General features: G+C 32.3%; 1 protein-coding gene across 1 annotated transcript; it reads right to left on the bottom strand.

Annotated features, from left to right (window-relative positions):
• Positions 1–11,936: 11,936 nt before the first annotated feature.
• Positions 11,937–18,413, bottom strand: LOC127121167 (polygalacturonase QRT3). The gene is made up of 4 exons (XM_051051752.1): positions 17,960–18,413; positions 17,549–17,785; positions 16,925–17,411; positions 11,937–12,510 (listed from the first exon to the last, which is right to left on the bottom strand). Exons 1-4 carry the CDS (start codon positions 18,182–18,184, stop codon positions 11,990–11,992), a joined length of 1,470 nt encoding a protein of 489 aa, XP_050907709.1. The 5' UTR covers positions 18,185–18,413; the 3' UTR covers positions 11,937–11,989.
• Positions 18,414–23,471: the final 5,058 nt, after the last annotated feature.

Here is a 23,471-nt window from a genome sequence, read left to right as displayed (position 1 = left end):
AAACTTCAAAAACCTATACATAACCAATGTTAATATAAACTTCAATAACGTATCCGATACGCCAATATACCAACTTTAATTACCTCATCACTTTCATTTTTTATATTACAAGAATCAAACTTTTTCTATTACAATATACCTATAACTATACCTATAACACGTTAATTTTCTATAACTAACTTTAATTTTCTATTACAACATTATTACTTATCAAACATAACAACTTTAATTACCTCATCACTTTCATTTTTTCTATTACAAGAATCAAACTTTTTCTTCCATTACTTTTCTCTTATCAACATTATTCTATTATCAACATTTTTCTATTATCAACATTATTACTTATCAAACATAACAACAACAATGTACCTTATGAACTCAGTTTTTACAAACTCAGTTTTCTAATCAAACATAACAACAACAATGTACCTTATTGTTTTCCTTACAAACATCAACATTTTTCTATTGTCAACTTCTAAACTCAGTTTTTATGAATCAAAACAACTTCAACAAGAATAATACACTAAACTCAATCAACAAGATTATGCACATTCTCAACATTAGTAAACTACCGCAAGATTATAAACATTCTCAACAAGATTATAAACATTCTCAACATTCTCAACAAGATTATACAGTAGAAACGAAGAAATGAAGAAATATTGAAGAACATACCGCAAGAAATGAAGAACAGTAGAAACGAAAAACGAAGTCAACACCCAAATGTCGAGACACGTACGATTCTTCAAACACGTTCAATGATTGAAACCGAAAAATGGAAGTGTATTCGTGTTCGCTGTTATGGTTTTCGCTGATAGGGTTTCAACGTTCGCAGGAGGGAAAACAAAAGAACAGAGAACGAAAAGCGCTGTTATGTTTTGGAGTCTGAAATTTTATTTTAATTAGACCTTAGACAGCGCTTTTGTGGAAAACGCTTTCTAAGGTATGCCGTAGACAGCGCTTTCCAAAAGCGCTTTCTAAACCCCCCCTTAGACAGCGCTTTTGGTTTTAATTTTTTTTTTAATTTAAAGACTTTAGACAGCGCTTTATCAAAAGCGCTGACTAAGGTCTATATTTAAAAGCGCTTTCTAAAAGCGCTGTCTAAGGGGGGGTCTTAGACAGCGCTTTTAGAAAGCGCTGTCTAAGACCCCCCCTTAGACAGCGCTTTCATTATTTTTTTGGAACATTTTCCGTGTTTTATTTTAATTTTAACCTTAGACAGCGCTTTCTTTTAAAAGCGCTGTCTAAGATGCGCTGTTAAAAGTCATTTTTGGCGTAGTGAATTTCTTACTATAAAGAAAACAAGTATATGAACTGTGAAAACCATTTGAGATGCTTGTCTGAAATCCAATGATTTAACAATAAATCATCTTTTCTTCTCAATTTATCTAGAGTTAGCTCAATCAAAAATACTAGATGGATATATACAATTAAATTTTTTAACAAAAAAACATGATATATATCCATCAAGTATGTATAAAAACACAAACCTAAGATCTTCCTTTAAACTAGTGAAAGCATATGATGAAGCATATATTAAGCCAATTTCCCTTTACCTAGAGGTTGAATTATGTTTTCACAAACTTTTTCAACTCATATATATATATATATATATATATATATATATATATATATATATATATATATATATATATATATATATATATATATATATATATATATATATATATATATATATATATATATTAAAATTTCAACACAATCAAATGACAGTATAAAACACAAATGGAGACATGTCCATGATTATTATAATTTTACAAATAGACTTTGAAATAAAAACAAAATAAGTCAAGATTGAATTTTCTTAACAAACTCTATTGTAAGTGCCACATCTATTATTAGGTCCGCCACCATTTTGAGAGGGCAAGCAAGTACGATAGCCTTGAACATTTGGACATATAACCGCAGGACCTGGTCCGCCGTTTTGAGTTTGACTCAAATCCAGAAGCACTCTTGCTGCATGAGAATTCATAGAGAATTCTTCTGATTTCAAATTATTGTTGAAGGAACAATCCTCTGAGGCACAGCCCTTTACCTTCAGTGAAGTTGTTTTGTTTAGATGTAATTGGGTCAATAAGATAAGGAACAATAGTGAAAGACTACCCTTGTTCATTTTCTGTCTTCTTTTCTTCTTTATAATAACTCAATTTTATCTTGACACACTGAGAAGAGAAGATCAGACTTGTGTAATTTTCTTGAATAGCCCCAACATGTATTTATAATAAAATTAAATTAAAACTCATGCGATGTGTAATTGTAAATTAATTTATATTTAATATATATTTAATTTTTTTGAAAATTTTAAAAAGTTATATTATAATAATTTATTATGAATTATAAATAAAAATAATAATATAAATAAAAAAAATTACTTGAAACAAAAAGTATATTTGGAAGTTGACAATGATATTTATGTTGGTGCACAATGTGAGAAATGAGAACAATGAAAATAAGAGAGAGAAGAGAGAATAATAATAAACTTTTCCTACTCTAAAACGGTTACAAATGCTACACGCACTACACTGCTACAGACTGCAAAAAAGAATAATGTTACTTTTGTTCATACCACTCACTTGCTTAAATACAAGTGAGACTTAATGAAAATACAAAAGTACCCTCTAACAAACTTTATCTACAAGTTTCTGAAAATGAATTAATTCTAACACCACCCATTAATTCATATTCAGCTTAACCAAAACTAACAACACCAATTACATCCCTCAAACGGAGAAATTGATCAGTCTTGATCGTCTTCGTCAGAACATCTGTCAGATGCTTCTAGGTGCTATAGTGCACAACTTCTAGCACTCCATTCTGAACCTGATTTCTCAACAAGTGATACTTAGTCTTAATATGCTTGCTTCTCCCATACAACACTGGGTTCTTGGCAAGATTGATTGTAGATTTGTTATCAATCATCAACTTCAGAGGCTTGTTTACTTTGATCTTCAGATCCTACACCAAAATCAGAAGCCACACAACTTGACATCCAGTCACAGTACCTGCAATATATTCTGCTTCACAGGTTGACAAAGAAACAACTGGTTGCTTCTTAGAACACCAAGAAATAGGACTTCCCAGAAACTTAAACAAGTATCCAGAAGTATTTCTTTTGTCAACTCTGTCTCCACACCAATCAGAATCTGAGTAACTCAGAAGTTCTGAGTCAGTTTCAGCACCAGAAGGGAACAAAAGTCAATACTTCAGAGTTCCCTTTATATACCTTGGAATTCTGACAGCGGTTTGGTAATGAGACCATTTCGGTTTACTCATAAACATACTCATCATTCTAACTGCATAGCAAATATCAGGTCTGGTATTACACAAATGCCTTAAAGAACCTACCAATTGCTTGAACGTTGTCGCATCTGCATTATCACCATCAGAATCAGAATCTAATTTCTGATTTGTATCAGCATGTGTGACAATAATTTTACAATTCATCAGATCACGAGTTTAGAGTCTATTAACATGGCACACTGAATAACTTCCCCTTCAGAATCTACTTCAATATCTTGCAGCATGTCAAACTCTGTAAACCTTCTCGGAATGTTTCTGATTCCTTTTGGCCTCTAAACTTGTTTAGAACCTTCTGATTTTGGAACAGTATCAGATGTTGCAAAGTTTCCTGGAGTGTTTCGGATTCTCTGAACTTGTTCAGAACCTTCTAATTTTGGAATAATATTAGATGTTGAAACTCCAGAAGTACCGACTTCAGAAGCATGAGCACCTTCAAAATATGGATTATTCCTAGAATCTGGACTACCACCAATATCTGAATCACCATCAAAATCAGATTCTTCCTCAGAAGCAATCTCGCGTTCTGATTCTGACTCACTCTCAAAATCATTTTTAGACTCTGACTCATCTTCAGAATCAGAATCAATATCTTCAGAAGTTAACTCTACATCGGAGTTGGATTGAGACTTGCTCCAATCTCATATTTCTGACTCTTTCACAACAACATCTTTATTGACTTCAACCTTATTAGTGAATGGACAATAAAGCTTATAATCACTTGTACTGTGATATCCCTTATCAGTGCATTTTGATGCACGTTCTTCCATGTTTGTACTTAAGCATTTTTTCGATTTGCTTTGATTATTTTTATGTTTTAATGTGTTTTCATAATTTATTTTTATTTTTTGCACTTATTTAATTTTCGTATTTAATTTTCAGCATTAGCAGCTTTCGCGAGAAAAATCATATCTTGAGCTAGGAGTATCGGAATGAGACGTTCTACTAGTCGATGGAAAGCTAAGAAAAAGATCTACAACTTTTGTTCAGAAGTAGAGAGTTGAATCAGACTTTAGCAGGGCCAGAAAATTCGTTGAAGTTGCAGCATTAGTTTTATTTAAGTTTTGGGTCATTAGTTTTGGGCTTGGGTTATGTTTTCGATCCAGTTGGGTTGTAAACCAAATTCCTTGTTTTCCATATACCTAACAGCCGCATAACATTAGAGGAGGAGCACTATTCACAAAATGCTGGAAAGCTTTGGCAAGAATTCTCATGAAGAACTAATCGATCCAAACAATTTGCTGTATTCGGGTTCCGATACCTTGAGATTTTAGTAATTCTTATTCAGGTTTTTTTATTCCTTTCAATATTAATATATGTATTTTGTTTGCTTAATCCGATTTACATATGCTATATTGATTTAATCCGATTGATTGTGTGATCCTAACTATAGTCACGATTTCGTTTGCTTAATTCGTTATCGAGTCCGTTTAATTCATGTTTGCTTAATTCATGAAACTTAATCCCGTTTGCTTAATTCGGATAATAGGAACATACAACTTATACTATCAATTACGCTTGTCAGTTGATATTATAATCGAATAGGAATAGTTAATCTACGGTTGGAATTACGATAGTCGATGATAGGCAAAGACCGAATCAGTAAATTGTTGCTACAGCTTATTTCAATAATCACTTATTTTAATCTATTTTTTTAATTGAATCCTAAACCATCCAAAACCCCATTAATTGTTACTATCATTGGTTAATTCATTCAAGAATCCTTGTGAGAACGATAATCCGAGTCAATTTGTCGCTAAACTATATTTTTTAAAAACTACTCGTTTTGATCCGCGTGCGACAGCGGATCAAATTGGCGCCGTTGCCGAGGATTCTTGATTATATTAATCGTCTTTATAGTCATAGGTGTTGTTTTTTTTAGCATGTTTTGCCTTAACTTCCTTGTGTTCAGGTCTTTTTGCGGTTTATGGAAAAAAAATCTGTTTTTAAACAAATTGTCTCAGATTATTCCGATATTTTGTCGATCCATTAGGAAAAAATCAGTAATCAAAAGCCTCTATTTATGAAATAAATAATGGATGCCGCCCTAAAAAATTGAAATTCCTTATTTTTCTATTTTTTATGATTTATTTTCGGTTTTGGTAGTTTTACAAAAATCTGAAAAAATTCTCAAAATTCTTAATTGACGTCATTAGATTAATTTCGGTGTTAGTTTATTTTTATAAATTTATTTTAATCGTTTTCCTTCATTGTGTTTGTTTTTTACTATGGCTGACCAAAGAACTTTAAGGCAGTTAGTTGTCCCTGATGTGAATTATAATGGCATGTGTATTGAATATCCTGAAGTTGACACTCCTTTTGAATTGAAATCTGGTTTAATACACTTGTTTTCAAGATTTAGTGGTCTTGCAGGTGAGGATCCGCATGAGCATCTGAACGAATTTGAGGTTGTGTGCTCTGCACCTTCTGGACCTTCACTAGAAGATATTGTCAAACAAATGGTTGCAAATAATCTCCAGTTTCAACAACAAGTAGATTCTACTTTAAAGACTTTGCAAACACAGATTGGGCAGCTTGCCACTTTGGTGAATGCCATGCAGCAAGCTCAAGGATCAAACCAACAACCCTTGGAAGAACATTCTGTTTTTCAAATAGATTTGATTTCTGAAATTGTTGATGATACTGGTAGTGATTTGTTTGCATCTGATTTCCCATCATTGTCTGGTTTTGATGATGTTTATTCTTGTGATATTTGTACTGAAACTAAAATTTGCTCTGTTTGTGCTGAAATTGAGGCTGTCTTGTAAGTTGATATTCTTACTGCAGATGAGGTTACAAATAAAGTTGTTCATGTAGATAAAGCTCTTGACATCCCGGCTGCCCCAAACACTTCTTATATTGAGCAGCCACCTTCCCTCGAGCTGAAGCAACTTCCTGAAAATATGAAATATGCTTATTTAGAGATGAATGAAAAACTACCGGCTATAATTTCTTTTAACCTTGATTTCGATCAAGAAAATAAGCTTTTGCAGGTTTTAAGGAAGCATAAAAAGGCATTTGGTTGGACACTGGCTGACATTCCAGATCAGATCACCTTCACGTGTCCATTTGACACTTTTATTTTTAGAAGATTCTTTGATCCTGGAATAAAAGGCGAAGATACTAATAAAATTTTAAGTTCAATGGACATTACCCAAAGCTATTCCATGATAGCCCCACTTTGGAAGAAGAAAATGTAGAATATATCTCTTTGGGAAAGGCTGCTTATGTGATCACCTATCCTCCTTGACTACTCGGGTGTGTTCTTTCCTCTCTCTTCTCTCTCTTATTTTATGTTTGTTTCTTTCATTGAGGACAATGCATATTTTAAGTGTGGGGGAGGGAATACTTTATTTTCTTTGTTTTTGTTCTTTGTTTTGTTTTGTTTTTGTTTTCTTTCTAAAAAAAAATTGCATTTTTGTTGAATGTTTTAGGCTATAGAATAATTTGAGGTTGGTTTGTAGAGACTTGGGAAAAGTTCACAAGATCGGTATCGTTTTAACACCTTAAATCTCCTGAATATGAAAATCATTTTGAATACTTGTTATGACATAGCCTTGAGTTCTCATTTTTCTTATAGCTCTTGAGTAGTTTATTTTAGCAGTCAACACCATCTCACACACACTCTACGCATGGAAGCCGATGAATATAAGTGAGTGCCCCGAAGAAAAAAAAACAAGGAATGCACCTTCTAAGTTTGGTGACCCTCACCCGGTCACTTAACCCAACGGATGTAGAACCTTCAAAAAAATATTGAAAATAAGACTAGTTGTCAGTTGGTTCAGCGGTTTCTGGTACTGAACTTGGTAGGGCAGATTACGGTCCGATCCCCCGCAACTACAACTGAATAAGCAAAGGGTTACGCCACTTAAGTACCAGAACCCCGTGCAGAAAAGGATCAGAGTCACTAACCGGTCGCCTTGCTATAGGTGTGTGGAGATAACGGGCTTAATGTGATTGCGCATGAATGAAAAAGAGCAAAAAGAAGGATGGGTAAGTTAGGCTTTAACATAATAACATGATTCGAGTTGATTTGTGTATTCAGGAGGTTTATGACTGCACAATTGTGGATTAGTGTTCCTACGATATCCTTAGTGTGCAAGATTAGTATCTATCGAAGCAAACTTAACCGAAGATGACTTGTAGCCTAGAATGAGTAATCGTTGATGTGTCTGTGTTTTGTTTTGTTTTTCATTTTGCTCGGAGTGCAAAAGTTCAAGTGTGGGGGAATTTGATCAGTGCATTTTGATGCACGTTCTTCCATGTTTGTACTTAAACATTTCTTCGGTTTGCTTTGATTATTTTTATGTTTTAATGTGTTTTCATAATTTGTTTTATTTTTTGCACTTATTTAATTTTCGTATTTAATTTTCAGCATTAGCAGCTTTCGCGAGAAAAATCATATCTTGAGCTAAGAGTATTGGAATGAGACGTGCTACCAGTCGATGGAAAGCTAAGAAAAATATCTACAACTTTTGTTCAGAAGTCGAGAGCTGAATCAGACTTTAACAGGGCCAGAAAATTCGTTGAAGTTGCAGCATTAGTTTTATTTAAGTTTTGGGTCATTAGTTTTGGGCTTGGGTTATGTTTTCGATCCAGTTGGGTTGTAAACCAAATTCCTTGTTTTCCATATACCTAGCAGCCGCATAACATTAGAGGAGGAGCACTATTCACGAAATACTGGAAAGCTTTGGCAAGAATTCTCATGAAGAACTAATCAATCCAAACAATTTGCTGTATTCGGGTTCCGATACCTTGAGATTTTAGTAATTCTTATTCAGGTTTTTTTATTCCTTTCAATATTAATATATGTATTTTGTTTGCTTAATCCGATTTACATATGCTATATTGATTTAATCCGATTGATTGTGTGATCCTAACTATAGTCACGATTTCGTTTGCTTAATTCGTTATCGAGTCCGTTTAATTCATGTTTGCTTAATTCATGAAACTTAATCCCGTTTGCTTAATTTGGATAATAGGAACATACAACTTATACTATCAATTGCGCTTGTCAGTTGATATTATAATCGAATAGGAATAGTTAATCTGCGGTTGGAATTACGATAGTCGATGATAGGCAAAGACCGAATCAGTAAATTGTTGCTACAGCTTATTTCAATAATCACTTATTTTAATCTATTTTTTTAATTGAATCCTAAACCAACCAAAACCACATTAATTGTTACTATCATTGGTTAATTCATTCAAGAATCCTTGTGAGAACGATAATCCGAGTCAATTTGTCGCTAAACTACAGTTTTGAAAAACTACTCGTTTTGATCCGCACGCGACAGGGAATCTTTGATATCCCACAAGTAAAATCAAAACTTAGAAGTATACATTAATGACATGGTCTCAAGATCCCGGAAGGGGGACAAGACAAAGAAGAATGTCCCCTTTATTTTATGTAAAATAAATATGGGGGATGCCATTGAGTATTACAAGTGTTGTGGTCTTATCATACGGCCCCTCATTCGTCGACCAAAAAGACACCTTTTCGGATGGTTTATGGGTCTGAAACAATGCTCCCATTCGAAATCAATATATTTACTTGGAAGAGAGATAAATTTAATGAGGTTGATAATCACGTCGAGCTCTAGAATTCACTCAGTCTAGTGGAAGAAGTCAGGGAAATGGCATAATTCAAGAGTTTGCGGCAAAGCAAGCAACATCGAGGAGTTACAACACCAAAGTGATACCCAAGAGAATAGACAAAGGTAACATGTTGTTAAAGCAGGCGGTACCCCATATAAGAAAGGAAAACTATACCCTAATTGGGAAGGGACCTTACTAGGTACACTAGAAACTATTATAGGGAACATACAAGCTGGATAATTTGGAAGGCAAGGAAGTTCAAAGAACATTTAACATCATATATTTGAGATATTATTTTAGTTGACCCTTAAAGGTTAAAGTTTATGTAAAATATTAAATATTATTAAATAAATAATATCTAATTATAGTAATATTTTCCTCTACAAAGGCAGAGATTTTTAATTAGGCACCCTTGATGTTCTTGAATGAATCATACATGTGTAACCAAGTAAAAGCTCGACTAGAAACAAAGAATTAAAAGAGAGAAAATGTAGGAGCCCATTGATCTCTCCTTGAAAAATTCAAAGACTCATAAGGGAATAAACGCAGGAATCCACTAGGCTCTCCTTTCAAAATATAGAGACTCCTAAGGGAGCAAGCACAGGAACCCTACGAGCTCTCCTTAAAAAATTCATAGACTAATTGGGAGTAAACGCGGAAATCAACTGGGCTCTCCTTTCAAAACTCAAATAATTCTAAAGGAGAAAATGCAAGAACACGTTGGGCTCTCCTTGTGAAATTCAAAGAATCCTAAGGGAGCAAATACATGAACCCATCAAGATTTCTTACAATACTCAAAGACTCCTAAGGGATAAAATGATGGAACCCGCCGATCTTTCCTCGGAAAATTCAAAGACTTTTAAGGGAGAAAAGGTAGGAACCCATAGAGCTTTCCTAGAAAAATTCAAAGACTCCTAAAGGAGAAAAAGCAAGAATCCACAAGGCTCTCCTTGCAAAATTCAAAGACTCCCAAGGGAGCAAACAAAAGAACCCATCGGGCTCTCCTTGCACAACTCAAAGACTCCTAAGGGAGAAAAAGTTGGAACCCATCAGAATTTCATTAAAAATTCAAAAATTCATAAGGAAGCAAACGCAAGAAACCATCAGGCTCTCCTTATAAAATTCAAAGACAACGAAGGTATAAAACACATGAATGAACTTGATGTGCTTTCAAAAATCTTAAACATTTAAGGGAGAAACCACAAGAACCCATTGGGCTCTCCTTGTAAAATTCAAAGGCTCCCAAGGGAGAAAACTCAGGAACCCACCGAGATCTCCTTGCAAAACTCAAAGACTCATAAGGGAAAAAACAAAAGAACATGTGGGCTCTTCTCACAAAATTCAAAGACTCATAAGGGGAAAAACCTTGAACCCATCGAGCTCTCATTGAAAAGCTCATATACTCCTAAGGGAGCAAATGTTGGAAACTGTTGAGCTCTCCTTGCAAAATTAAAAAACTTCTAAGGGAGAAAACACAGGAATCCACCAGACTCTCCTTAAAGAATTTAAAGACTCCTCAAGGAACAAACACATGAATCCATATGCTCTCCTTGAAAAAATCAAAGACTGCTAAGAGAGAAAAATCAGGAATCCACCGAACTCTCCTTACAAAATTCAAAGACTCCTAAGGGAACAAACACAAGAATCCACATGACTCTCCTTGCAAAACTCAAAGATTCCTAAGATAGCAAACAAAGGAACCCACCAACATCTCAAAAAATTCAAATACTTCAGAGGGAGCAAACGCGGATTCCACTAAGCACTCCTTGCAAAATTCAAAAACTTATAAGGAAGAAAACACATGAATCCATCATGTTTTCCTTTCAAAATTTCAGGACTCCTAAGGGAGCAAACGTAAGAACCCACGTGACTCTCCTTACTAAATTTAAAGACTACTAAGGGAGCAAATGTAAGAATCACCTGACCTTACATCTACCTCTAAATGAACAACATGCTCATGAATAACTAATGCACTTAAAAGGATTTTAAATACATATAAAAGAAACACAGTTTAACAACATATAATGGAATAACAGAAACATATCCGACAAGTTTTTCATAGACAAAGATATTTTCAAAATTAATGACTAAAAAGATGGTGGATTTGAAAGATCATATCAATAGAGATGAAAATTTTATAATAACTTCCTACATAAGAAATTGTTAGTAGACAAAATATATAACAATTTATTTTGAAATAATGCTCATTTAAAGCAAGAGGGATCTATGATACTCAATTTTTGGTGAATCTTCTGGAACGGTTCCATTGACAACAGTTTTAAAAAAAATATTAGCGAGCAAATATTTAGTGCCTATGTATTTGAAAACAACATCATATTTTTTCACATAATCTAATAGAAAATGATATTGAGGTTCAATATTTTTTGTGCGAGAATGTAATACCGAATTCTTGGTAAAGTGTGTTATTACATTTAATTGAAATGCAACCTGGTTTTATATTGAATCAACCAAACGTTGTAACATTACATGACAATTTAGTTATGTAATTTAAGCACCAAAATTGTTTTGCAAATGAATGACAATTTTATCTTTCCCTTACATATGTATATCCATTGCTAAATATCATCATTATTTAGCTTTATTATGATTTTCACCATATCTATCTCAAAATCATATTACTTTTTGCTCATTATATTTTTAAACTCTAAGGATTGATGTCATATTACTTTATTCTCATTTCGACCAAATTAATCTCAAAATCATATCTATTTTAAATTATTAGAACTATCTCAACCTTTATATTGCTGTCAACTTAATCTTTTTAAGGTAAAGGTCCTGGAAAAGAAAAGTAAGAAGCTAAAATAAAGACATTGAAACTTAAACACGCAACAATTTTAAGGTAAAGGTCATGTTAGGTATATTTTCTTTTTATCAATTTTATATGATAATAATTAAATTGACACGTTGCACAAGTATCTAATTAGTTTTTTTTTATATAAATTAAACTAAATGAAAATTTAACTAATAAATAAGAATATATATATATAGATCCTGATATAAGTTCAGTCAAAACTTGATGATCAAATTTTTTGTCATAATCATCAAAATTTCTTCAACTTGTAACACATTGATCCACTTTGACAAAAACATTTGCAGTGACAACCTCATTTGTTTCAATAGAAACACAATTCTTAGACACATTTCTAATAGCATGATTTGGAAACATGTTACCACTAGCACTTAAAGAGTATTGAACATTTCTTATAAGGTTAGGAAAAATCAAAACTTTGTTAAAATCAGCAATCCATGAAGTTCCATTTCCATGCAAAGATATCATTGCTGAAGTAGCCTTTAAATTCATACCATTCACAACATTTCTTTCAACAAAAACTTGTTTAATTTGATTAAAAGGAGTAATTGATGTGTCTAACTTCACAATTTCAACACCATGGTTTGTTCCAGAAAACATGTTGTCAACAATGTTGAGACCATTCACAATACCTTTGATTGATTTTAGAACAATGTTTGCATCACCGAAGAAGAAACTACTTGAGATGTGAAGTTGAACAGGATCTTCAGCAATAATGTTTGTGTAGTCCATGTAAGAATTTACAATCCTGGTTTGTGTTAAACCTGTTGGAAGACATGGAATAAGTTCATGTAATAGTTTCAATTAATATTAAATAATAATCTTAGTTTTCACAATTGTTTTTTTTTCATTATCTAAATTTGGTGTCCAGCCATAAGTGGACTAATCCAAGAATACTAATCTCACCGTCCAACGGAGACCATTTAAAGTAAAAACAAGGTTATGTATAGTGACCCAACACCAAAATTATTTGAATTTATCATAATTCAGATATATAACCCTGAGAAAAACACACTCTCGAATCTAAACCTTCGTCAATAGATTAGAATTTGGGTGAATGAGATTCGGTACTCATAACATTTTATTTAGAATATTGAGTTTGAATTAGAGAAATTATATAATTTCTTATATACATTTATTTGAACATGGGTTGGTTATTAGATGATAGAAAAAAATTTAAAAAATCATTTAAATTCAAATTTTTTTAGTACATGTATATATACAATGTTTTATTTTAGTTGCTTTTTGTTCTTAATGTTTTTTTTATCTGTTGTTAATGTTTTACCAACCATTTAAAAGGGCCTTCTCTCATTCAATTTCATTCTAATAACATCTTTCTCTCAAATTTCTTTAATCCAATCTAAAATTCCTCAATTTGCAAATAACTTGAAACATAGGTTATATAATAAATTGGTATTAGAGCATCGGTTCGAATTCGATTCTCAACCTCCATCAAAGAAAATGGAAGTACAACCTCCAATAAATTCCCAGCCAATAACACGTGTTCAAGCGAGAGCATTATGATAGATGTGTGCGCAGATGATCGACATATTCGGATTTTAAGATGTGCTTGAAATCGAGAACTATGGTTTCTTGGTATTATAGATAAAAGTTACTGAGACGCAAAGGACTACTCATCATGGAATGAGCAAGAAGAATGAGAAAGGCTTGTTCTTGGTCCATTAGTGTGTGGATTTGAATGTCTTAGGGAATATAATTGAGCAAGAAACAACCAAAGATGTGTGAGATTCTCTAAAAAAGTTGTATGGAGGAGATGATAAATTAAAAAAATTTCAGAGTTCTTCTTAAGATGAAATGTTTTGACCAATCAAATGAAGTCGTGTAGAGAGAAGATATCTGAGTCGTAGAAAGAGAAGAAGGTTCTAAGATCTCTACCTGTCAAGTTTGATCAAATTGTTATGGCCTTTGAAGAGTCCAAAGATTTATCTGAAATGAAGCTCGAAGAATCGTAAGCATCTCTTGAAACTCATGAGTTGAGGTTAAAATAGAGAAATTCAGAGAACAATAAAGGCAAAGGAAGGTGGACGAAGAAGTGAAATGTGAGTGATAGTACAGGAAAAAACTTAAGAAGTCAAGGTTGGACAAGCAAGAATGGTGCTCCTCACAATGAGTAATTAAAAATGAAAGTGGATATGAAGGAATTCAAATGCTATTGTTCAAAATTTTAGACACCGTGTTAGGGAATGTTACTTTAACAAAGAATGGAATGTAAATGACAATGGTGTAGCACAATTCGCTCATGCTGGAAGTAGTGGCTCCGAATAGGTCATTTTGATGGTTGATTCACATTTGCGTGTCTCCAATGAAGTAGTGGCTCCAATGAAGTCATAGTAGAAGTTGGGGATTATGCACCACAATGTGTGTGCCCCCTTGAAGTGGAGTTACTAAGAGTTAATTTCGACTACTTAACCATCATAGATGAATTCATTAGATACATGTGAATTTATTTGTTGGAGAATAAAAGTTAAGTGTTTACCAACTTCAAAAGGTTCAAGCTCCCAGGTTAAAACTAGACTTAATGTGTCATTAAAATCTAGAGAGCATATGGTGCTGGTGAGTACACCTTAACTAATTTTTTAAAAAATTGAATAAGAGAGAATTGAGCATAAAGTCACAACACCTTACACACCTCAGCATAATAGCATTGTTAAGGGAAATAATAGAAGTATTTTGAACATGGAAAGAAGCATGCTCAAGGCAAAGAAAATTATAAACCATTTTTGAGGTGAGGCTACTTCCATTGTTGTCTACATCATTAATGCATGCCCAACAAAGAAACTTAACAAAAGGACACCTTATATAGCTCACTCAATATTTTTGGATCATTATGGTACAGATTTGTACCCGAGTAACACAAAAAGAAGCTTGATGATAAAGGTCAAGCCAAGATGTCGGTTGGTTACCATTCCAGAGGTGCCTACAAGTTGTTCTCATCAAATGAGAACAATGTGGTGATTAGTAGAGATATGAAATTTTATGATAACAAAGGATGAAATTGGATGATAATTCGAAGTAATTCAATACAAGAAGGTAATGATTCAAGCCATATATGAACCACTCTTCAAGATGTTAACCAAAAAGTAGAGGTTGAGCCTGCACAACCTCAGGAAGTGAGGAGATCTATAAGATTTAGAAATCAATCAGATAGATTGAATGATTATGAGAGGTTCCCTGATCAAACTATAAGAGAAAATGATGACCTAATTGAAGAAGCCATGATTACTGAATCATAACCTATTAATCATGTACATTCCATGAAATATGAGAATTATCCAGGTGCAATGAATAACGAACTCAAGTCTATTGAAAATAACAAAATGTGGGAACTGATTAACTACTCATGTAAGAAAGAAATAGATTTCAGGTGGATTTACAAGTTAAATTGGAAACGAAATCGCGAAATTTCCATGTATAAGACAAGATTGGTGAAAAAAGGTTTTCTTCAAAAGTCGGTAATTGATTTTAATGAAGTTTATGCACTAGTGGCTAGACTCGAAACTATAAGACTGGTTGTAGCCATTGTAACACATAGAGGTTGGAAGATGCACCAACTTGATGTGAAATCAACTTTCCTAAATGGATTTCTACACGAAGAAGTTTATGTGAATCAGCCACTAGGTTTTAAGGTAAAAGGTCAAAAAGAGATGGTGTTCAATGTGAGAAAAGAATTTCTAGATTGAAACAAGCACCTAGAGCATGGAACAAGAGGATGGATAGTTTCTTGATTAAGCTTGATTTCAACAAGTGAACACCAAAACAGGGAGTGTATGTGAAAGATTTAAGTGAGAGATTAAGTCATCATATTTCTATATGTATATGATCTATTGGTCATAGGTTCTAATGATGATGAATTGGAAAAGTTCAAGGAAAGCATGGAGAATGATTTTGAAATGTCAGACTTAGAAATTTTGGCATACTTCCTATGAACGAAAGTTGTGAACACAAAATATGGAGTTTTCTTACATCAAAATAAATATGCAGAAGACATCTTGAAGAAGTTCATGAGAAATTTCAACCATTCAATCACACTTATGAAGACCAACATAAAATTGAAGGAGTCAGAATATGAACTGGTGGATAACACATTATACAAACATATAATTGCAACCATGCAAACATAATTCTAGACATTTGTCATAGTGTGAGATTGGTTAGCAGATTTATGGAGGAACCAAGGCTATGTCACCTACTTGCAGCAAAAACGATCCTAAGATACATTAGAGGTGCAACATACCATGGAATACTCATGCAAAATCATCAAAACACAAGAATGGAACTCAAGGTTTATGGCTATTCTAATTCAAGTTGCAGGGGTGATCAAGATAATAAAAAGAACACATTTGGTTATTTATTCATGCTTGGACCAACACCAATCTCATTGAGTTCAAAGAAGCATGGAATTTGTGACTTTGTCTTAATGTGAGGCAGAGTATGTTGCATCCTCGTATGTTGCATGTGAAACACTTTGGTTGGAGATGCTACTTAAAAAGTTGAATGTGAACAACTGTGTGCAAATTAATTTACTAGTGGACAATCAGTTATCATTTGATTTAGAAAACCATGCAATGAGCCATGATAGGAGCAAACACATAAAAAGAATAAAGAATGTGACATTTCCTAAGAGACCAAGTTGGTAAAGAGAGGTTGAGAAATGAGTATTGTAAAATTGAGTTGCAATTGACAGACATCTTGACAAAACCCTTGAAACATACAAGATTTGAAGGTCTTAAAGGGTTAATGGGGACGAGGAGATTAGAGAATCTGGATTAGGAAGGGTATCAGTGATAGTTTAAAAGTGTTGCACTTGTAATTTGCAATACAAGCAAATTGTCACAACTTAACAATTAAGTTTGTTAGTTGATTTTAGCCTTTACCAACCATTTAAAAATGCCTCCTCTAATTGTACTTGTATTCATTCCATTCTAATAACACACCTCTCTCTCAATTGTCTTTAATTTTCTCTAAAATTCCTCAATTTGCGAATAACTTAAAACACAAGTTACCAATAATGATATGTGTCTAGGTTGGTGTTTCATAGTTATTTTTGGAAGTTCGTTATAATAAGGCCATAGGATAGGACCACCGACTATCCATAGAACTTGGTGTTTCATAGTTTAAACATTAATTTCAGAATAATTAATAAAAGTATAACCATACCTGGTAGTTTCAAATAAATTCCTGTACCACCAAATGCACTAGCTTTATTATAACAATGAACACCAGAAATCATGTTAGCTTGACCAGTAACCATAATTCCAATAGCAGCCGAGAAAATAACAACATCTGTTATTGCATTATCATTCCCTTGAAGGTTAATTCCAATTCCTGAAAATTTTCTTTCATTTTTGTCACCTCCTGCAGTTATATGCTGTCCAATAAAAGAGTTTCTTATGTATGTTTCATGGCCACCATGGACTAAAATTCCATTTGTAGTGAAATGTGTGATGTAACAATTGTCTATGTTGATTCTCAGTGAGTTTGTGATTGAAATTCCTCCACCTTTGAAGTTTGAGTCTAGAAAAAGATCCTTGAGAGTTATGTATTCATAGTTGTAGGAGGATGAGGTTGAACCAATGTTTGATAAATCAATTAGATTTTTGTTTGATGGAAAGTTGTTGGAGGCTTTTATTGTTCCTCCATGTATCTGTTAACATCAAATAAAATCAAAGTTAGATGTCAAATTTGATGTCTTTTTGAAAGACTTATATTATGGACTAAAGAAAGAAAAGACAAAAAAAATGATGTATTTTGCTTTGACATGCTATGGTTTCGATAAAATACCATGAGATTTCCAACACCAGCCATTGGAAACTGCAAAGGTTTGCTGATCAAGTAATTTCCACCTTGAAGATTAATCTGAGCACCTCCAAGGTCAATTATGCCATTCATCAAAAACCCTTTACTTGGACCTTTTGCAGCATCTGCCATGGCTGCAAGAAGAGCCTCAGTGCTATCTGAATTTCCTGTTGGATCACCACCATAAGATGTCACAAGGTACTCATGTGGTTTCTTGAGATCCTGCAATAACATAATAATTCTAAAATCGGAATTTTGACCGCATCTGTAATTTAAAACCTGATCATAAATTGTGTCCTAATAAAAACTGCAGACGCAATTTAAAACCATGTTTGACGAATGACATAGATGAATTGAATTAAAAGGCAAAAACATGCATGATTGATAAACTATTACCTGTGATTGCATAGGAGAAGGTGAAAAGGAAAATGGTGGTGAAGCAATGGAATCATGTTTAGTGAAAGAGGCTTTGAATGAATTCAATTGAGGCATAGCTTCATGATGAGTGCCACTAGAAAGAGTGTTCAGAGGAAATTTACCCTTATAAGCATTAGTTGCATTGAAACATAGCATGATCAAAAGCATAAACCACAATGGACTTATTCTTGCCATTAAGAGCATATAAATAGAGGGAAAAACTTTAAAATGAAAGAGAAGATGGGATATCAATATATAGATTGTGGAATGTTAACTAAGATTTGATTAAAACATATTTGTGATATTTTATTATTGATTCATATACACACTAACATCATTTGGACTATGATTCTAGTGATTATTTTAATGGTTTCTCTTTTGATTTATGTAAAGAATTTGCCCCTTCACCTTGTAGAAAAGTATGTGATGTGTACAAGTTTGACATGGTGGAAAAGAAATTTTGAAAACCGGCACTTTTGTTGAACTATAATTCTGTGATGGAAATATTGGACTAGTGGTCCACCATTTATGTCATAGACAATAGGACAATTTGTTTGGTTGTTTGGTAGAAGAAAATTGGAAATTTTGAGAGGTTAATATATTCATAATGAAAATGAGGGACATTTTCACCTTACAACTTATAAGTTACTATTAACTATTGTGAGTATGAAATAAATCCAATACAATAGCATAATATTCATATAAGAGTGTATACATGGTGGTTTACAAATATTTTGGGACCTTAGACGAAAATGTTAAAAAAGGTAGTTTTTTTTAAGAGTTTTAAAAAGAGTTAGTATATTATATAAAATATTAATTTTTATATTAATTTTTTTAGTTATTTTAGCTGCAAAATTATTTATCAGAGTTTTATAATCAAACAATTCTAACACTTCATTTTCAATAGATAAAATAGGTAACACATTCAATCTATCTTGTAACATTGTTGATCTTAGATATAATTTAAGCAATTTTAATTTTGAAAAACTTCTTTCAGCAGTAGCTACTGTTACAGGGATTGTCAATAAAATTTTATATGCAATGTAAACATTTGAAAAAGAATCTAAAGTTTTAATATAACTCAATACTTTTATTGGTGTGTTAATTTCTTCTCTTAACACTTCTCTTAGTACTTTCAATTCTGAAAATAAATCAAAACCGTCAATATCAGAGTATTCATTAAACCTTAAAAACTTTTCCAAATTATTATAATATTTTTTCAATTCATCTTCATCTAAAGTTTTAATTTTTTTTCAATCAAATAAAAAATCAAAAATAGTCTCATATTGTAAAAATTATTCAAATCTTGTCTCAATAGAATTAATTGATTGATCTAATATATATAAAAAATACTCAATACAAAAAGATTCTTCAGGTGAATGTGTGATCTCATTACTAGTATTTTCATCAAAATGAGGTTTTCTATGAATTTTACGTTTTTCACGAAATTTTGGCTCTATATCCATTTCGATGGCCATTTTTAATGTGGATTCTAAAGTCAATGCAAACTCGTTTTCCCTGTAATGTTTTAAATAAGTGATAAGACCTTTTAAATGATCTATATCAACATTTATATGCATATCTTTTGATTGTAGAATCTTGCTAACAAAATTGACAACAAACAAAATATTATACCAAATATTCATTCCTAATAAAAATTCAAAATTTTCAAGCTCATGAGTTGCTAAAGACATGACTTCACTTTTTAATTTAGGATCTTCAAATTTTTTTGATAATTCAATCAAAGTATCTCTTACCTTTGGAGTTTGAAACTTAATAGCTTTGACACTATCTATTCTATTTTCCCAACGAGTTTGAGATAATGATTTAACAGAAAATTTAGATACATTATCTTGAAAAATTTTCCACCTTTTGATAGATGAAGCAAACAAAGAATAAATACGTTGTAGAACTCCAAAAAAAGAAATAGCTATGGGACAGGAACTAGCCATATCACATAATACTAAGTTCGAGTTATGACACTCACACGATGTATAAAATGCTCTTGGATTTATGTTTAATAATCTTCATTATTTTTACGAGTTTCATTATTTTTTACGCGCCTAACATGTTCTTGCATAATTGAATCAAATTCCGCAGGCATCTCAATCAAACTCAAAAAATTATCATTACCTTTTTCATATATCTTTTCATTTGTTCCACGAAAAGCAAGATTATTTTTAGAAAGATATTTGATTATAGTTATAATCCTAAGTAGAACATTTTCCCAATGTTCCATTTCTATGTTAATTTGTTCTTGTAAATGCTTATCAATTGTTTGTTTTATTCTCAATCTCTTTTCTAGTTCAATCTACTTGGTCATATTAACTATATGTTCACGATTTGTTTCATGACTCTTAAGCTTGGGTCCAAGATTCTTCCAATCTTTAGTCCCTTCATTTGCTAGTTGACTAACATTTGTTGAACCAGATAACTTACAGCAAAAACAATACACTTTGTCTAAATATTTAGAACAAACTAATCATCTTCTATCATATTTTTCTCCATTTCACAGTGTTCGTTGATAACATGATGAATAAAAATATCTTTTATTTTTATCTTTTGGATATTGAAAATTGTCATGTCTGATAGGACCCTTTTCTATCATTAAATCTCTAAATTTTCCATCAATATTTTTCCATAGTCTTGGGTCATAAATATTTGTAGGTACTTCATTTTAAGTGTGATTATGCCCAACATTCCCTTCTACTCCTATTTCTAAAATATTATCTTCTAGTTTTTCTATCAAAATTATTACTATTTGTGTTGTCGATATTATAATATGTGGTTGTTCTATCACGTTTTTACCATTGTCAGTATCATCTCTAGGTAGTTTTTCAACTTTTTATTTTTTCTTCAATTTTTCATAACCAAATTCATACTTTCTATTTGATATTTTCTTTTGTAAATATTCAAAATAAAAAAATTAACTAAATATTAAAGAAATCAAAATAAACTAAATTCTAAAATAAATATAGAAAAGGATAATCGATGAACAGAACAATAGAACCTGGAATTGGAAACAAACTGAGATGAAAGGCTCTGACGCTCTATACGCGAGACGCCAGGATGTATGCGGTTTATAGGCGTTCAAAATTCAGACGATGTCAAATTCAGAGAGGTTGAGTCACAAAGACAAAGTTTGATCAATAGACAATAGATTTCAAGGGAAGGAGAAAAAGATTTTTTTTTATGAACAAAAGATGAGTAGATGAAAAAAACGTGAAGAATGGAGTCTGGAGAGTGAGAGACGTTAGTTAGGGAATTGGGATGGGTTAATAGGGATTTCCTTTTTTTTTTATAAATAAAATACTTTAAATGACATAATTATGATATTGATTAATTTTAAAAAAGATGATATTGATTGACTAATTTTTAGGGAAGAGAGAGATTCTAAATTATTTTATTTTAATTAATTAAAATGTGTTAATAATTAGCATTAATAAATATTTTGTTTGGGACCTAAAAATAAATTTTTTCTTTGGGGTTTTAGGCTAATGTCTAATATGCCTTGCATCTTGCACGACCCTGAGTGTATAGGAATGAGTAGTCTAGTAAAGAGTATCTTCACTCTTTACAAGTGAATTCCTTAGATATTTATGAGAACGTGAAAAATTAAAAGATTAGTTATGTATTTATATAAAAGTTATTTGAACAAAGTATATCAAATTTCATTGAATTGAATTATTAAGTATAAGTGTTACTTATAGTTGTAGTAGGTTACATGATATAGCGTGGATACATAGGATTAGAACATCAAACTAGTTCTGAGTGTCACTTTCTATTTATGGAAATCTTACATCACAAGTAATTAATTAATTTCTATTTGAAAAAAGTTTGCATAACAAGTTCTTTACTAATAGAACTAACTTGTTAAGTGATTTCATATGTCATTGAGTATTATCCTCCCATAAGTTGGAGGATAAATGTTAATCATTCCCAATTTGAATAGAAGAACATGAAATGGTTGAGGAAGAAAATGTTTAGTGAAAAAATCACTAATTTGGTCTTTAAAAGACAGGAACAACAATTTGAATAAATCAGTTCGGAGCTTTTCTCAAAAATGAGACAAACATTTTCTAGATGTTTTGTACATTGATAGAACACAAGGTATGTAGCTATATGGATAATATTCAAGTTCGCAATAGTAAACTAGTAAATGGGTTGATGAGAGGTTAAGATAACCAAATAGATATATAAGCCATTATAACTCATAAGTTGTTGAAGTTAAAGCAAATTATTCACCTTATGATGAAGACCTGTTACAGTCAATTGTTTCTTCGTGCACCATGAGATTAGAGATTTACCTAAGAAAAAGTATTGGTCTAAGGTTGATCTTCATCTTTCTATACAACCCGCCCAATCAGCATCCTGAGAAACTAATGAGATAAAGAGATGAGTATCATGGGAAGATCACACTTTGATTAGGGCATTTCTTCAAATATCATAGGAGTCTTGTAGCTGCATTGAAGTGGATACTAGATGTTTTATTGATGATTGGCTTAATTAATGTGTGATGAATGTGTTGTCAAGCCTTATCATGGTTGGGTAACGCAAATATGTTGGAACAAAATTGATCAATGCCAATATCCCTTGGGTTTTGGTGATAACAAAGTATTTTAAAAACAACTGGGTATTCTAACGATTGTTCAAGTATGAAGAATTATATCATTAAGAGCAGATGAAGAAATGCTTGAGGAATCTAAATCTGAAGATCATACTCTGGTTCTGAAGATCACTTCTGAAGATTCTGCCTCTAAGGGAGATCCATACTCAGAAGAAGTCAATTCTGAATAAAGTTAGCCTCTGGTGACCTAGATTTTGAAGCGTCAGAAGCCAAAGAAGCGGACTCTGATGTTATCAGCCTCTGAAGAGTGAAGACTGAAGGAAAGTCAACCTTTGAATAAGAATCTCTTCTACCAAGGCAACTCTAACAGATTCAGAACCTTTTTGATCACATGAAGACTTAAGGAAAAATATCTTATTTGATGCTTGAGCTTCAACGAATCATTCCTCTTATAGAAAGATGTTGATTTGATGTGCCTAATCAAGTACAAAGGTTAACTAACCTTTTGGTAAAACTCTTAAACATTTAGTTTCTCTATTTTCTATATAAAGAGCTGCAGACCTAAGAAGAAGACTAGCACGCGGCAATACACCACAAGATTCTTAACTTGATGTTCAAAGAGAAGCTATTATTTTAATATTATTTACTTAGACATCTTAAACATTGTGAATATTTTAGAAGTTCTTAAGTCTTAGAGTCTATCTAAGTTGTATTTGTTAGAACAAGATTTTGATTCTACAATATATCTCTAAGTTTTGATGATAACAAAGACTGAAACAATTTGGTACCCTAATATTTTTTCTTAAGTGTGCAGGTTTCTAAGTCAAAATGACTATGAGGAAAACAAAGATCTGACATCCGCACCAGTCCAGAAAAGCTGACTCGACACAAAGAGAAGTGAGATCTGACTCTAATGCATCTAAG

The sequence above is a fragment of the Lathyrus oleraceus genome, chromosome 1 (genome assembly GCF_024323335.1).
Source record: "Lathyrus oleraceus cultivar Zhongwan6 chromosome 1, CAAS_Psat_ZW6_1.0, whole genome shotgun sequence".
Classification (NCBI taxonomy): Eukaryota; Viridiplantae; Streptophyta; class Magnoliopsida; order Fabales; family Fabaceae; genus Lathyrus; species Lathyrus oleraceus.
This window is presented reverse-complemented; position numbering and strand designations above follow the sequence as displayed.